Source organism: Pseudophryne corroboree, chromosome 9 (assembly GCF_028390025.1).
Source record: "Pseudophryne corroboree isolate aPseCor3 chromosome 9, aPseCor3.hap2, whole genome shotgun sequence".
In the NCBI taxonomy this organism is placed as follows: domain Eukaryota; kingdom Metazoa; phylum Chordata; class Amphibia; order Anura; family Myobatrachidae; genus Pseudophryne; species Pseudophryne corroboree.
The window spans coordinates 228,702,758-228,718,453 of NC_086452.1; the positions used below are offsets into that span (position 1 = coordinate 228,702,758).

General features: G+C 47.2%; 1 protein-coding gene across 3 annotated transcripts in view; it reads right to left on the bottom strand.

Moving 5' to 3' along the window:
• Window positions 1–15,696, bottom strand: part of GPSM2 (G protein signaling modulator 2) — a 287,348-nt gene that overhangs the window by 43,779 nt on the left and 227,873 nt on the right. For all 3 annotated transcript variants that reach the window (XM_063940157.1, XM_063940156.1, XM_063940158.1), the window contains 2 exons: window positions 14,658–14,787; window positions 1,033–1,103 (listed from right to left, as the gene is read on the bottom strand). In XM_063940157.1, coding sequence (XP_063796227.1) covers window positions 1,033–1,103; window positions 14,658–14,787 — 201 coding nt within the window. The remainder of the gene's footprint in view (window positions 1–1,032; window positions 1,104–14,657; window positions 14,788–15,696) is intronic.

The following is a 15,696-nucleotide window of genomic DNA, read 5'->3' on the forward strand; positions in this document are numbered from 1 at the left end:
CGACACACACGTACCGACACACAGCAGACACACAGGGAATGCTCCTAACGAAGACAGGACCCACTAGCCCTTTGGGGAGACAGAGGGAGAGTTTGCCAGCACACACCAAAAGCGCTATATATATATCAGGGATAGCCTTATAATAAGTGCTCCCTTATAGCTGCTTTGTTATATCAAAATATCGCCATAAATTTGCCCCCCCCTCTCTGTTTTACCCTGTTTCTGTAGTGCAGTGCAGGGGAGAGACTTGGGAGCCGTCCTGACCAGCGGAGCTGTGAGAGGAAATGGCGCCGTGTGCTGAGGAGATAGGCCCCGCCCCTTTTCTGGCGGGCTCGTCTCCCGCTATTTAGAGAAATCAGGCAGGGGTTAAATATCTCCATATAGCCTCTAGGGGCTATATGTGAGGTATTTTTAGCCTTTATATAGGTTACATTTGCCTCCCAGGGCGCCCCCCCCCCAGCGCCCTGCACCCTCAGTGACCGCGTGTGAAGTGTGCTGAGAGGAAAATGGCGCACAGCTGCAGTGCTGTGCGCTACCTTTAGAAGACTGTAGGAGTCTTCAGCCGCCGATTCTGGACCTCTTCTGACTTCAGCATCTGCAAGGGGGCCGGCGGCGCGGCTCCGGTGACCATCCAGGCTGTACCTGTGATCGTCCCTCTGGAGCTTGATGTCCAGTAGCCAAGAAGCCAATCCATCCTGCACGCAGGTGAGTTGACTCCTTCTCCCCTCAGTCCCTCGCTGCAGTGATCCTGTTGCCAGCAGGAATCACTGTAAAATAAAAAACCTAGCTAAACTTTTTCTAAGCAGCTCTTTAGGAGAGCCACCTAGATTGCACCCTTCTCGGCCGGGCACAAAAATCTAACTGGAGTCTGGAGGAGGGTCATGGGGGGAGGAGCCAGTGCACACCACCTGATCTGGAAAAGCTTTACTTTTTGTGCCCTGTCTCCTGCGGAGCCGCTATTCCCCATGGTCCTTTCAGGAACCCCAGCATCCACTAGGACGATAGAGAAATGTAGAAGTTTAGGTCACTCACCTTATCTGGCATTAATTTAACGAGTTCCAGGTTCTCCATGCTGTGACGTCTACTTAACCGTGGCCGGGCACCTTTCAAACAGTATAAGGAAAACGATGAGCTGAATCTATCTATCTATAGAGCATTTATAATGTAATGTGCAGGTAGGGGCATAAGGAGACAATGGACAATTCACTGTATCACCTAAGAAAACTAGTAGCAAGTAGTAGAACAAAGTCGCTATTCTGTAATGTACAGGTGATATGGTTCCCTAGGCGTACTGAGCAACAATGGAAACGTCAAGTTCAGCAATTCTGCCACATTAGAATCACTCCAACAACCCAATTAAGTTTCCTATTAATGAGTGAGCGGACATCAAGACTGCATTTATCATACGTTTCAATTGTTTGTGTAAAATATTTTATTAAATTGCTGCTTTGCATAACTGTAACATGGAATTACAAGCAGGTCACATTAAAATTATATGATGAGACCCAAAGACCTCCATTCCTAAGCTTATGCAGATCTGATGTCCATTTCAGAAATCCAGCGTGCATGACCAGAAACACCTGGAATACAATACTCTTGTTCTACCAATGTCATTACGGCACAGTTCTGCAAGACTAGGTGCACAAGGGAGCCTACTAGTTTACCCAAGCTGCTTTTCCACAAGATGTGATATGTACATGACCTCTATATTCAAGATTCCATCTAAACATCTTTTAGTTTAAACTTTGTGATCTAGATAGGTAAAGCTTCACATCTGCAGCATATGCCTCTGCTATAACCTAGGCTTACATCATATATGCTTGCTCTTAACCATTTATTTAGCTTGCAAAAAGAGGATTTTGGTACTTACCGATAAATCCATTTCTCTTTCATCCTGTAGGGGACACTGGAGTCTTATACAGTAGGGGTGTGAAGCTTGCAACCAGAGGTGTGGCACAATCTAAAAATTAGCATTGTCTGCAAAGCCGGCTCCTCCCCCTTCCCATCCCTCCTTCCCCAGTTTGGAAAATTTGACTGAGAGAATAGGACTTGATACTGTAGCACATGGCGAGGAACCGAACCGTACAACATATCAAACAGCATCCAAGAAACTCTTAACAGAAAAACCAACGCTGTTTGCACGAACTGTTTGAACAAGAACTTTGAACACAGCAGGTTGACAGCACCGAGGCAGGCGTCCAGTGTCCCCTAGAGGATTCAGAGAAATGGATTTATCGGTAAGTACCAAAATCCTCTTTTCTCTTTCATCCACTAGGGGACACTGGAGTCTTATACAGTAGGGTTATAAGTTATCCCCGAGGGAGGGAGTGCTGTCGGTGGCCTGCAAAACTAAGCGTCCGAACTTAGAGAGTCTCCGGAAGCAAAGGTATCAAACTTGTAAAATTTCGCGAGCGTGTGGGCTGAGGACCACTTTGCCGCTCTGCAAAGTTGAGTAGTGGAAACACCTCTGGCAGCCGCCCATGAGGCACCCACTGATCTGGTGGTATGAGCACCCGTCTGAACCGGAACCTGTTTGCCACAGGAAATATAAGCTTGCCGAATGGCAAGTCTAATCCATCTAGACAAAGACTGCTTAGATGCTGGCCAACCCTTCTTTGGCCCATCATAAAGAACAGACAAATGGTCCGACTTTCTGAAGGACGACGTAACTTGTAAGAATACCCGTAAAGCTCGGACAACATCCAAGGACACGTCTCCATCTGCAAGTTCCTGGGAACGATGGTACCACAATTGGCTGGTGTTTACGTGAAACCCAGAAACAACCTTAGGAAGAAAATCTGCTCTTGTACGGAGTTCTGCCCTATCCTCATGAAAAATTTAAAATGGACTCTTACACGATAAGGCTCCCAACTCAGAAACCCTCCTGGCCGAAGCCAAGGCAAGCAATAACATGACCTTCCAAGAGAGATATTTCAGGTCTGTGCTTGCTAACGGCTCAAAAGTTGGTGATCTCAAAAATTCCAACACCAAATTTAAGTCCCATGGCGCAGTGGGAGGACGAAAAGGGGGTTGTATCCTCAGGACACCCTGTAAAAAAGGTTTGAACCTCTGGTAACGATGCTAACCACTGTTGAAATAGGATGGAGAGCCGAAATTTGAACCTTCAGAGAGCCCAGCCTCAGTCCTACATCTAGACCGGCCTGAAGGAAAAGTAGAAGTCTGGATAAGTGGAAGTTCGTCGAATTCCACCCACGTTCCCGACACCAGTCCATGTACTTCTTCCAAATCCTGTAGTAGTGCACGGCTGTAACCGGCTTCCTATCGGCAATCATCGTAGGAATGGCTGCTTTTGGTATCCCTCTGTTTCTTAAGATCCGGGTTTCAATAGCCACGCCATTAAACGCAGCCTGTTCAGGTCTGGGTGTAGGAACGGTCCCTGAGACAGCAGGTCCTCTCTCTGAGGTAACCGCCAAGGATCTTCCGCTAGTAACCCCCGCAGGTCTGAGTACCAACTCCTGCGGGGCCAATCTGGTGCGATTAGAATTGCCCACACTCGTTCTCATTTCACCCTTTTCAGAACCCTGGGTATGAGTGGGAAAGGTGGAAAAATGTAAACCCTCCTGTAACACCAAGGAATTGTTAATGCGTCCACTCCTTCTGCTGCTGGATCTCTTGTCCTGGACACATATCTGGGCAGCTGATGGTTGTGCCGAGACGCCATTAGGTCCACTTGATGTAGACCCCATCTCCTCACCACCATGTCGAAAATCCGTGAATGTAGGCACCACTCTCCCGGATGCATGTCCTGGCGACTGAGATAATCTGCTTCCCAGTACTCCACACCTGGAATGAACACTGCCGAGAGGATGATGTTTCGCCTTTCTGCTCACAACAGGATCTTTGTGGCTTCCTTTAACACCATCCTGCTCTTTGTTCCTCCTTGACGGTTTATGTAAGCCGTTGTCGTGACATTGTCCGACTGTATCTTTACGTGTTGACCCCAGACTAGGTCTTCGACTAAGAGAAGCACATTGTAAACTGCTCCTAGTCCGAGAATGTTTATGGGTAGGCTGCTCTCCAGAAGCGTCCATCTGCCCTGAAACTGATGCTCCTCTAAGACAGCACCCCAACCTCTGAGACTGGCGTCCGTTGTCAGGATCCTCCAATCCCAAATGCCGAATCTCTTTCCTGCTGCAAGGGTTTTGTGTAGCGACCACCAGATTAAGGAGATCCGTATCTTTGGTGGAAGTCGGATTCTTCGTTGCAGGAGCCAGTGTGACCCTGCTCCCTGAGTAATGAAGTTCATCTGGAATGGTCTGGAATGTAGTCTGCCGTATTGGAGAGCTTCAAACGACGCTACCATCTTCCCGAGAAGTTGCACACACCGTTTGTGTCCTCAGTACATGAGTCACTAATCTCTGTAGGTCCTGGACCTTGTTCTCTGGTAGGAATACTCTCAATTGTACCGTGTCCAAAATGAGACCGAGGAATTTAATCCGTTGAGTTGGCATGAGGTTGGATTTCTGGAAATTCACAATCCACCCATGTTGAATGAGAAATTGATGAGATGTTTGAACATTCTTGATCAACTGTTCCCAAGAGGATGCCTTGATCAATAGATCGTCTAGATAAGGTATAATTGTGACCCTCAACAGTCTCAATTCTGCAACCATGATAGCCATAATCTTCGTAAAGATTCATGGGGCTGATGATGGACCAAATGTCAAGGCCCTGAATTGGTAGTGAGCCGTCACCAGCGCGAACCTTAAATAAGCCTGGTGAGGAGCCCAGATTGGGATATGCAGCTATGCATCCTTTATGTCCATGGATACCATGAACTCGCTTTGTTCTAAGCCTGCAATGACCGACTGGATTGATTCCATCTTGAATTTGTAGACCCTTAAAAACTGGTTTAAAGCTTTTAAATTGAGTATCGGTCTGACCGTCCCGTCTGGCTTTGGCACTACAAAAATATTGGAATAGAAACCCATTTCTCTGAGAGGCGGGAACTGGAATAATGACCTCTGACCGTAGCAATTTTTGAATTGCTGTCAGTAGTGCTTTTGCTTTCTGAGGGCACCAAGGCAATCCCGTTGTAAAAAATAAGAATTTACTTACCGATAATTCTATTTCTCATAGTCCGTAGTGGATGCTGGGGACTCTGAAAGGACCATGGGGAATAGCGGCTCCGCAGGAGACTGGGCACAAAGTAAAAGCTTTAGGACTAGCTGGTGTGCACTGGCTCCTCCCCCTATGACCCTCCTCCAAGCCTCAGTTAGGATACTGTGCCCGGACGAGCGTACACAATAAGGAAGGATTTTGAATCCCGGGTAAGACTCATACCAGCCACACCAATCACACCGTACAACTTGTGATCTGAACACTGCATGATAACAGAAGGAGCCTCTGAAAAGATGGCTCACAACAACAATAACCCGATTTTTGTAACAATGACTATGTACAAGTAATGCAGACAATCCGCACTTGGGATGGGCGCCCAGCATCCACTACGGACTATGAGAAATAGAATTATCGGTAAGTAAATTCTTATTTTCTCTAACGTCCTAGTGGATGCTGGGGACTCCGAAAGGACCATGGGGATTATACCAAAGCTCCCAAACGGGCGGGAGAGTGCGGATGACTCTGCAGCACCGAATGAGCGAACTCCAGGTCCTCCTCAGCCAGGGTATCAAATTTGTAGAATTTAGCAAACGTGTTTGCCCCTGACCAAGTAGCTGCTCGGCAAAGTTGTAAAGCCGAGACCCCTCGGGCAGCCGCCCAAGATGAGCCCACTTTCCGTGTGGAATGGGCTTTTACAGATTTTGGCTGTGGCTTGTTGGGTGCATACAGGATAAACAGCGAGTCAGATTTTCTGACTCCAGCCGTCCTGGAAACATATATTTTCAGGGCCCTGACTACGTCCAGCAACTTGGAATCCTCCAAGTCCCTAGTAGCCGCAGGCAGGCACCACAATAGGTTGGTTTAAGTGAAATGCTGAAACCACCTTAGGGAGAAATTGAGGACGAGTCCTCAATTCTGCCCTGTCCGTATGAAAAATTAGGTAAGGGCTTTTATAGGATAAAGCCGCCAATTCTGATACACGCCTGGCTGAAGCCAGGGCTAACAGCATTACCACTTTCCATGTGAGATATTTCAAGTCCACAGTGGTGAGTGGTTCAAACCAATGTGATTTTAGGAATCCCAACACTACATTGAGATCCCAAGGTGCCACTGGAGGCACAAAAGGAGGCTGTATATGCAGTACTCCCTTGACAAACGTCTGAACTTCAGGAACAGAAGCTAGTTCTTTTTGGAAGAATATCGACAGGGCCGAAATTTGAACCTTAATGGACCCTAATTTGAGGCCCATAGACAGTCCTGTTTGCAGGAAATGCAGGAATCGACCCAGTTGAAATTCCTCCGTAGGGGCCTTCCTGGCCTCGCACCACGCAACATATTTACGCCAAATACGGTGATAATGTTGTACGGTTACATCCTTCCTGGCTTTGATCACGGTAGGGATGACTTCATCCGGAATGCCTTTTTCCTTCAGGATCCGGCGTTCAACCGCCATGCCGTCAAACGCAGCCGCGGTAAGTCTTGGAACAGACATGGTCCCTGCTGGAGCAGGTCCTGTCTTAGAGGTAGAGGCCACGGGTCTTCCGTGAGCATCTCTTGAATTTCCGGGTACCAAGTCCTTCTTGGCCAATCCGGAGCCACGAGTATAGTCTTTACTCCTCTCCTTCTTATGATTCTCAGTACTTTTGGTATGAGAGGAAGAGGAGGGAACACATACACTGACCGGTACACCCACGGTGTTACCAGAGCATCCACAGCTATTGCCTGAGGGTCCCTTGACCTGGAGCAATATCTGTCCAGTTTTTTGTTGAGGCGAGACGCCATCATGTCCACCTTTGGTTTTTCCCAACGGTTTACAATCATGTGGAAGACTTCTGGGTGAAGTCCCCACTCCCCCGGGTGAAGATCGTGTCTGCTGAGGAAGTCTGCTTCCCAGTTGTCCACTCCCGGAATGAACACTGCTGACAGTGCTATCACATGATTTTCCGCCCAGCGAAGAATCCTTGCCACTTCCGTCATTGCCCTCCTGCTTCTTGTGCCGCCCTGTCTGTTTACGTGGGCGACTGCCGTGATGTTGTTCGACTGGATCAATACTGGCTGACCCTGAAGCAGAGGCCTTGCCTGACTTAGGGCATTGTAAATGGCCCTTAGTTCCAGGATATTTATGTGAAGTGACGTTTCCATGCTTGACCACAAGCCCTGGAAATTTTTTCCCTGTGTGACTGCTCCCCAGCCTCTCAAGCTGGCATCCGTGGTCACCAGGACCCAATCCTGAATGCCGAATCTGCGGCCCTCTAGGAGATGAGCACTCTGTAACCACCACAGGAGAGACACCCTTGTCCTTGGAGACAGGGTTATCCGCTGATGCATTTGAAGATGCGATCCGGACCATTTGTCTAGCAGATCCAACTGAAAAGTTCTTGCGTGGAATCTGCCGAATGGAATCGCTTCGTAAGAAGCCACCATCTTTCCCAGGACCCTTGTGCACTGATGCACTGACACCTGGCCTGGTCTTAGGAGTTTCCTGACTAGGTCGGATAACTCCCTGGCTTTCTCTTCCGGGAGAAACACCTTTTTCTGTACTGTGTCCAGAATCATCCCTAGGAACAGCAGACGTGTCGTCGGAATCAGCTGCGATTTTGGAATATTTAGAATCCATCCGTGCTGTCGTAGTACTATTTGAGATAGTGCTACTCCGACCTCTAACTGTTCTCTGGACCGTGCCCTTATCAGGAGATCGTCCAAGTAAGGGATAATTAAGACGCCTTTTCTTCGAAGAAGAATCATCATTTCGGCCATTACCTTGGTAAAGACCCGGGGTGCCGTGGACAATCCAAACGGCAGCGTCTGAAACTGATAGTGACAGTTCTGTACCACAAACCTGAGGTACCCTTGGTGAGAAGGGCAAATTGGGACATGGAGGTAAGCATCCTTGATGTCCAGAGACACCATGTAGTCCCCTTCTTCCAGGTTCGCTATCACTGCTCTGAGTGACTCCATCTTGAACTTGAACCTTTTTATGTAAGTGTTCAAGGCTTTCAGATTTAAAATGGGTCTCACCGAGCCGTCCGGCTTCGGTACCACAAACAGCGTGGAGTGATACCCCTTTCCCTGTTGTAGGAGGGGTACCTTGATTATCACTTGCTGGGAATACAGCTTGTGAATGGCTTCCAATACCGCCTCCCTGTCGGGGGTAGACGTTGGTAAAGCAGACTTCAGGAACCGGCGAGGGGGAGACGTCTCGAATTCCAATTTGTACCCCTGAGATACTACCTGCAGGATCCAGGGGTCCACTTGCGAGTGAGCCCACTGCGCGCTGAAATTCTTGAGACGGGCCCCCACCGTGCCTGAGTCCGCTTGTAAGGCCCCAGCGTCATGCTGAGGACTTGGCAGAAGCGGGGGAGGGCTTCTGTTCGTGGAAAGAAGCTGTCTGTTGCAGTCTTTTTCCCCTTCCTCTGCCCCGGGGCAGATATGAGTGGCCTTTTGCCCGCTTGCCCTTATGGGGACGAAAGGACTGAGCCTGAAAAGACGGTATCTTTTTCTGCTGCGAGGTGACTTGGGGTAAAAAGGTGGATTTCCCAGCCGTTGCCGTGGCCACCAGGTCCGATAGACCGACCCCAAATAATTCCTCCCCTTTATACGGCAATACTTCCATATGCCGTTTGGAATCCGCATCCCCTGACCACTGTCGCGTCCATAATCCTCTTCTGGCAGAAATGGACATCGCACTTACTCTTGATGCCAGAGTGCAAATGTCTCTCTGTGCATCTCGCATATATAGGAATGCATCCTTTAAATGCTCTATAGTCAATAATATATTGTCCCTGTCCAGGGTATCAATATTTTCAGTCAGGGAATCCGACCAAGCCACCCCAGCACTGCACATCCAGGCTGAGGCGATTGCTGGTCGCAGTATAACACCAGTATGTGTGTATATACTTTTAAGAATATTTTCCAGCCTCCTATCTGCTGGCTCCTTAAGGGCGGCCGTTTCTGGAGACGGTAATGCCACTTGTTTTGATAAGCGTGTGAGCGCCTTATCTACCCTAGGGGGTGTTTCCCAACGAGCCCTAACCTCTGGTGGGAAGGGATATAGTGCCAATAATTTTTTAGAAATTAGCAGTTTTTTGTCGGGGGTAACCCACGCTTCATCACACACTTCATTCAATTCATCTGATTCAGGAAAAACTACGGGTAGTTTTTTCACACCCCACATAATACCCCTTTTTGTGGTACTTGCAGTATCAGAGATGTGCAAAACCTCCTTCATTGCCGTGATCATGTAACGTGTGGCCCTACTGGAAAATACGTTTGTTTCTTCACCGTCGACACTGGAGTCAGTGTCTGTGTCGACCCACTGAGGTAACGGCCGTTTAATAGCCCCTGACGGTGTTTGAGACGCCTGGACAGGCACTAACTGAGCTGCCGGCTGTCTCATGACGTCAACAGTTTTCTGTAACGTGCCGACACTGTCACGTAATACCTTAATTACGGCCATCCATTCAGGTGTCGACCCCCTAGGGGGTGACATCACCATTATAGGCAATTGCTCCGCCTCCACATCATTTTCCTCCTCCTACATGTCGACACACACGTACCGACACCCAGCACACACACAGGGAATGCTCTGATAGAGGACAGGACCCACTTAGCCCCTTGGGGAGACAGAGGGAGAGTTTGCCAGCACACACCAGAGCGCTATATATGTATAGGGACAACCTTACAATAAGTGTCTATCCCTTATAGCTGCTTATATCTGTTATTTTGCCAAATAAGTGCCCCCCTCTCTTTTTTACCCTGTTTCTGTAGTTGCAGGATGCAGGGGAGATTCTGGGAGCCTTCCTACCAGCGGAGCTGTGTGGGAAAAATGGCGCTGTGTGCTGAGGAGATAGGCCCCGCCCCCTTCACGGCGGGCTCTTCTCCCGCTTTTTTCTGGAAAACTGGCAGGGGTTAAATACATCCATATAGCCCAGGAGCTATATGTGATGTATTTTTTGCCAAATAAGGTAAATTCATTGCTTCCCAGGGCGCCCCCCCCCAGCGCCCTGCACCCTCAGTGACCGAAGTGTGCTGAGAGCAATGGCGCACAGCTGCAGTGCTGTGCGCTACCTTATGAAGACAGGAAAGTCTTCTGCCGCCGATTTATGGACCTCTTCTTGCTTCAGCATCTGTAAGGGGGCCGGCGGCGCGGCTCCGGGACCCATCCATGGCTGGGCCTGTGATCGTCCCTCTGGAGCTAATGTCCAGTAGCCTAAGAAGCCCAATCCACTCTGCACGCAGGTGAGTTCGCTTCTTCTCCCCTTAGTCCCTCGATGCAGTGAGCCTGTTGCCAGCAGGTCTCACTGAAAATAAAAAACCTATTTAAACTTTTACTCTAAGCAGCTCAGGAGAGCCACCTAGATTGCACCCTTCTCGTTCGGGCACAAAATCTTAACTGAGGCTTGGAGGAGGGTCATAGGGGGAGGAGCCAGTGCACACCAGCTAGTCCTAAAGCTTTTACTTTGTGCCCAGTCTCCTGCGGAGCCGCTATTCCCCATGGTCCTTTCGGAGTCCCCAGCATCCACTAGGACGTTAGAGAAAACTGACTGTGAGGCCTCTGTTGAAAATCCAGTTTGTACCCCTGGGAGATTATGTTGTTTATCCAAAGTTCTGGTGAGATTTTGGCCCAGATGTCCCGAAAACCTTCCAGACGTGCGCCCACCAAGGGGGACTCCAGGTGAGCTGGTAGGCTGTCATGCCACAGTTTTGTCAGAAGGTTTATCCTGCTTTCTGGTTGCTGCCTGTGAGCGGCCTCTACCTCTGCCCCCACGTATTTGAGTACTGAAACCTCTTCCTCGGGCTCGAAAGGACTGTGATCTAAATGAATTAAACGCTGGTCCCGAATAACCTCTCCTAACCTGTGGAGTGGCTCTCGTATAAGGAGTAGGTAGAAAGGTGGACTTCCCTGCTGTAGCTTGCGAAATCCACTTGTCCAACTATGGACCGAAAAGCATCTCACCCCCAAAGGGGATGGATTCTACCGCCTTCTTGGTGTCAGAATCTCCTTGCCATTCTCTGAGCCATAAAATTAGTCTAGCCGATGCGGAGATGCGCGATGCTATCTTGCTAATATCCTTTGAGGCTTGACACAAGTATGCAGCAGATTCTGGAATGTGTTCCGCCAGTTGTGTAATCTCCTCTAAGCTATTTTCCTCCTCAATAGCCTGTACAATACGCCCAGACCATGCTCCCATGGCCTTGTTGACCCAAGCGCAGACAATCGTAGGTCTCTGTGCTGCACCTGCTGCTACAAAAATTGACTTTAAAGCTGTGTCAACCTTACAATTTGAAGCATCCTTTAAAGTCGTTACATTAGGTATTGGTAAGATTGTCTTCTTCGACAACCTTCCTAAGGAAGCATCCATTACTGGTGGAGTCTCCCACTTATCCATTACACCCTTAGGTAGGGGATAAGTTACTTGAAACCTCTTCGTAAATTGAAAGCGTTTGTCAGGTTGTTTCCAAGCCTCCTCCATTTGAGATTGGAGAGATTTAGGAATGGGAAACACTACTGAACGCGGTTTTTGGGATTCGAACAATTCGAAATCCTATGGCTCCTTTACCTCCTCTACCTTAAAGTTTAAGATCTCCTTTACCGCATCAATTAAAGAATCAAGACCCGAAATTGCAGTGTCCTCTTCTGGAAAATCGGTGTCTAGGGTAGATTCAATTAACTCACCTTCCTCCGTATCAATGAGAAGATCCTCCTCCTCCTCTGATTCCGGTATAATAGGAAGAGGTCTTTTAACAGCCTTGCGCACAGTCGTTTCTGCTTGTGCGGGCGGCGTTAACCTGATGAGAAATTCCTCCATCGTCTTTGAGAAACCCGCAGCCCATTCCGATTGCTGCTTGCGTGATTCTGCCATCTCCCTGGAGATTTTATTTGCATGGTTGTCTTCCCATGACCTAGCCAGGGCACTGCTCCCAGGTGGAGCGTCCTTGTCTAAGCAGGAGTCGCACACCCCGGAGCTGCCAATCCGCGTGCTCTTCTTGTTACACTTTGTACAAACATAACAGGTCTTGGTTGATGCTTTAGATATGTTGTTTAAACCCCCTAACAGGGTACTTCGCTGCGCTTTCACCCTTTAAACTAGGAAGAGAAAGGATGTGAGAGATGACGGAAGCAAAGGTATCGGATCCGGCTGGAAGTACTGTTCCCCTCCTTATAGAGAAAAAAAAAAAAAAGGCCAAAAATATATAAATAAATTAAATGAATTTAAAAAAAAAAAAGTAAAAACACCAGCTGACATGCAACCCCCACACCTCAACTGTTACTCAGCTACGATGGTAGAGTTGGTATCCGCTTGCTTCCTTGTATTTTCTTCAGGATCTTTATAATTGAAGTCCCTTGAAAATATAAATAGTAACGTAGAATTATTTTGTTCAGGAGATCCTCACATTTCTATACTTTTACCAGCAGAGGGAGCTATTGTTACAATAAACTTCCCTCTTGGTATGTATACGAGGGGGAGGGCTTATCCCCCTTAGACTGGCGCCAGTGGGATAATTAAAATGGCCGACCCTGAAACATTTTTGTCACTTCATATGTATATCAATGTTCTTTCTGTACTAGCCAGTGCTTTTCTTCACCTCTGGCTCCCTTTTTACTATGTCTAAACAATATGGGGAGGCGCGCCGAACTTCCCTGCTATCTGAGTGTCTTCTCTCCCGCGGCTGAAGGATCTCCTCAGCCGCGTGGAAACAACTGCAGCGTCTGAGGCATGTGCGCTCCGGGACCGCTTCTCACTAAGACCCGGAGCGGCGCTAATCAGCGTCTCCTCACGCGGCCGAATGAGCTATGAGCGGCCTCTGCTAGTGCGGGCGCCCCTGGTGTGCGCGCTACGGGACCGCTCTCACCAAGTCCCGTAGCGGCGCTTGTCAGCGGTGCATATGTGGGCAGACTGCTCATCTCCCCCCCCCCCCCCTCGCGTGCTCTCCAGCTACACTCTGGTGACCGCTTGTTGTGGCGACCTCATGTGTGATGCAAACTAGGGAAAGACATTAAACTGCTGACAGGGGAAAATAATAAAAATTAAAAAAACTAACATAGCCCTAATATTGTACTCACTCTGATTAAAGGATCTCCTTGTCGAGAGATGCAGGTCTCTTCAAAAGGGATCTTTGTCTCTCCAATAGAAAACAAGCTTGGTCTCCCTTTTATTAGGTGGACGCAGCACACTTGTTTTAGATTTTAGTCAGGAGCTCAGTGCTCCCATGTGCTGTACCTCCAGCACAATTTTTCAAACTGGGGAAGGAGGGATGTGAAGGGGGAGGAGCCAGCTGTGCAGACAATGCTAATTTTAGATTGTGATACACCTCCAGTTGCAAACTTCACACCCCTACTGTATAAGACTCCAGTGTCCCCTAGAGGATGAAAGAGAAATATACGTACGCTATGCACAAACAAAAAAAGAAAAAACAAAGAAGCACTCTCACAAGAGAATATATACCTGAGCAACAAGGAAGATGTCTATCAACAGTAGCAAGACATTGGAAAATAGCCAATTACAAGTGGTTTCCTGTGGTGAGCACTATCATCAGTGCTAGTATACCTGACACTTACACAAACATGGGCGATTTCTTATATGGAGTATGGCTGCAGATGTGCATGCTTGCAGTTAGGAGAACACTCCCCCATGGGTGTGAGCATCAGTTTTCTGGACATGAGCAGAATGATTGCACGCAAGGTAAGCTACACAAACTGGACTCAGTCTGCAATAAGCATTAAGAATGTTCACTAAGCATTAGAAAAACTATGTATGAGGACACATAGATCTCCACATAGATTTCAGATTCAGTACATTTGCTAAATATGTGGAACATATTTGATTATCAGGTATAAATCAAACTAAAGTGAAGTTATCCTTTAAACCATTACAACTCTAAGCGGTCAGTCCAAATAGGTGCGAGTTTGTTTCATGAAACTCACATATATTGTACAAATGCGCGCACCTGGAAATGTGAGATCCAACTAGAAATGTGAATTCACGGTAGTCGCTGGAGATTTTTAAAAGTTGTCAAATGGATGATTTGTGGACTTTTTAGTAACGGTTGAAACATAGCAAATGATTTTCATCAAATTAAAGTCTGTGCAGCATTTTGGGGAGAGAAAAATGTCTGTATAGTAATTTTTTCAGAGTTTTCATAGCAGTTTGTAACAATTTGAACAAACACTTTTACCTCTCATGTGCAAGTTCAAAAAGCCCACTCCCATCCATACACCTCCATGTAACCCATTACTGAGCTTTTCTGAGAACATTTGCCTGAAAACGGACATGTGTTTATTGGCTAAATTATGCTATTTAAACCCTGCCAAGTGCATAATTATTAATTAGGAGGGGTGTACCAGAGTTTCTGCACTGTGTTTTTACCTTACAATAAAGATTTTCCCTACTTTTCCACTTGCTGAACGTGTATTTTACATCTAGAAAATTAGAGAGAGTCTGAAATTGGACTGCCAACGTAATTCATGGTGAGAACGGCTCATCCCGAACTGAACTGACACATAACCGTTTTAAATTTAACAAAGGATCAGGAAAATCCAGTGAAAACAGGGAAATACAAATTAGTTTTCTTACCAAGTAAATTGGAGTCTACATCCTGTACTTCAGACAGTACTGAAGTATTAGTACTATAGCTAAGTCCCAGTACCATCTGTAGGTCAGACAGGTTCAGCTGTGCAGTCAGTTCACCATTACGATCTCCCAACTGTCATATAAAAACAAATGTAGTCTTACATATAAACAATGCCACGCAAGAACCCCTTTCTCTTCTTTTTAAACATGTTGAATGTACAGCTGCAAATACATTTGAAAGAAGCTAACAGCAAATAGATGACATGTATAATCTCTCTAACTTGGAGAATGAGATGTATGAACAGGATTTATCAGAATGCTGGGGCGCCCCAACTGACCGATGTAAGATCGGCTAATTGGACAGGTTTTAACTCCTGATACAGATATGCATCCTCACACTCTCTGTGTAGGTAGAGCCTGCATTCTGTACAAATAAAAGGTCAGTGCTTGTACTTAGTAGGATCATTGACTTTTTCTTTTTTTTTAAGCAACAATGTAATTACAGTGATCCACTCTCCTATGGAAGTATAAATTCAACATTATAGTAAGGATGGTACTGGAAAAGTTGAAAGAAGAATGTGACAGGGCTATAAAGTGTAAAGGACACAGGGGCAGATTTATTAAACCTGGTGAAGTGATAAGGTGGAAGGTGATAACGCACCTGCCAGTCAGCTCCTAACTTCCATATTACAGGCTGGGTTTGAAAAAATAAGATTTTAAACCTATCGGTAAATCTTTTTCTCCTAGTCCGTAGAGGATGCTGGGGACTCCGTAAGGACCATGGGGAATAGACAGGCTCCGCAGGAGACATGGGCACCAAAAAGAACTTTAGATATGGGTGTGCACTGGCTCCTCCCTCTATGCCCCTCCCCCAGACCTCAGTTAGAGAAACTGTGCCCAGAGGAGATGGACAGTACGATGAAAGGATTTTTGTTAATCTAAGGGCAAGATTCATACCAGCCCACACCATCCACACCGTATAACCTGGAATATACGAACCAGTTAACAGTATGAAACAAAACAGTATCAGCCCGAGACTGAT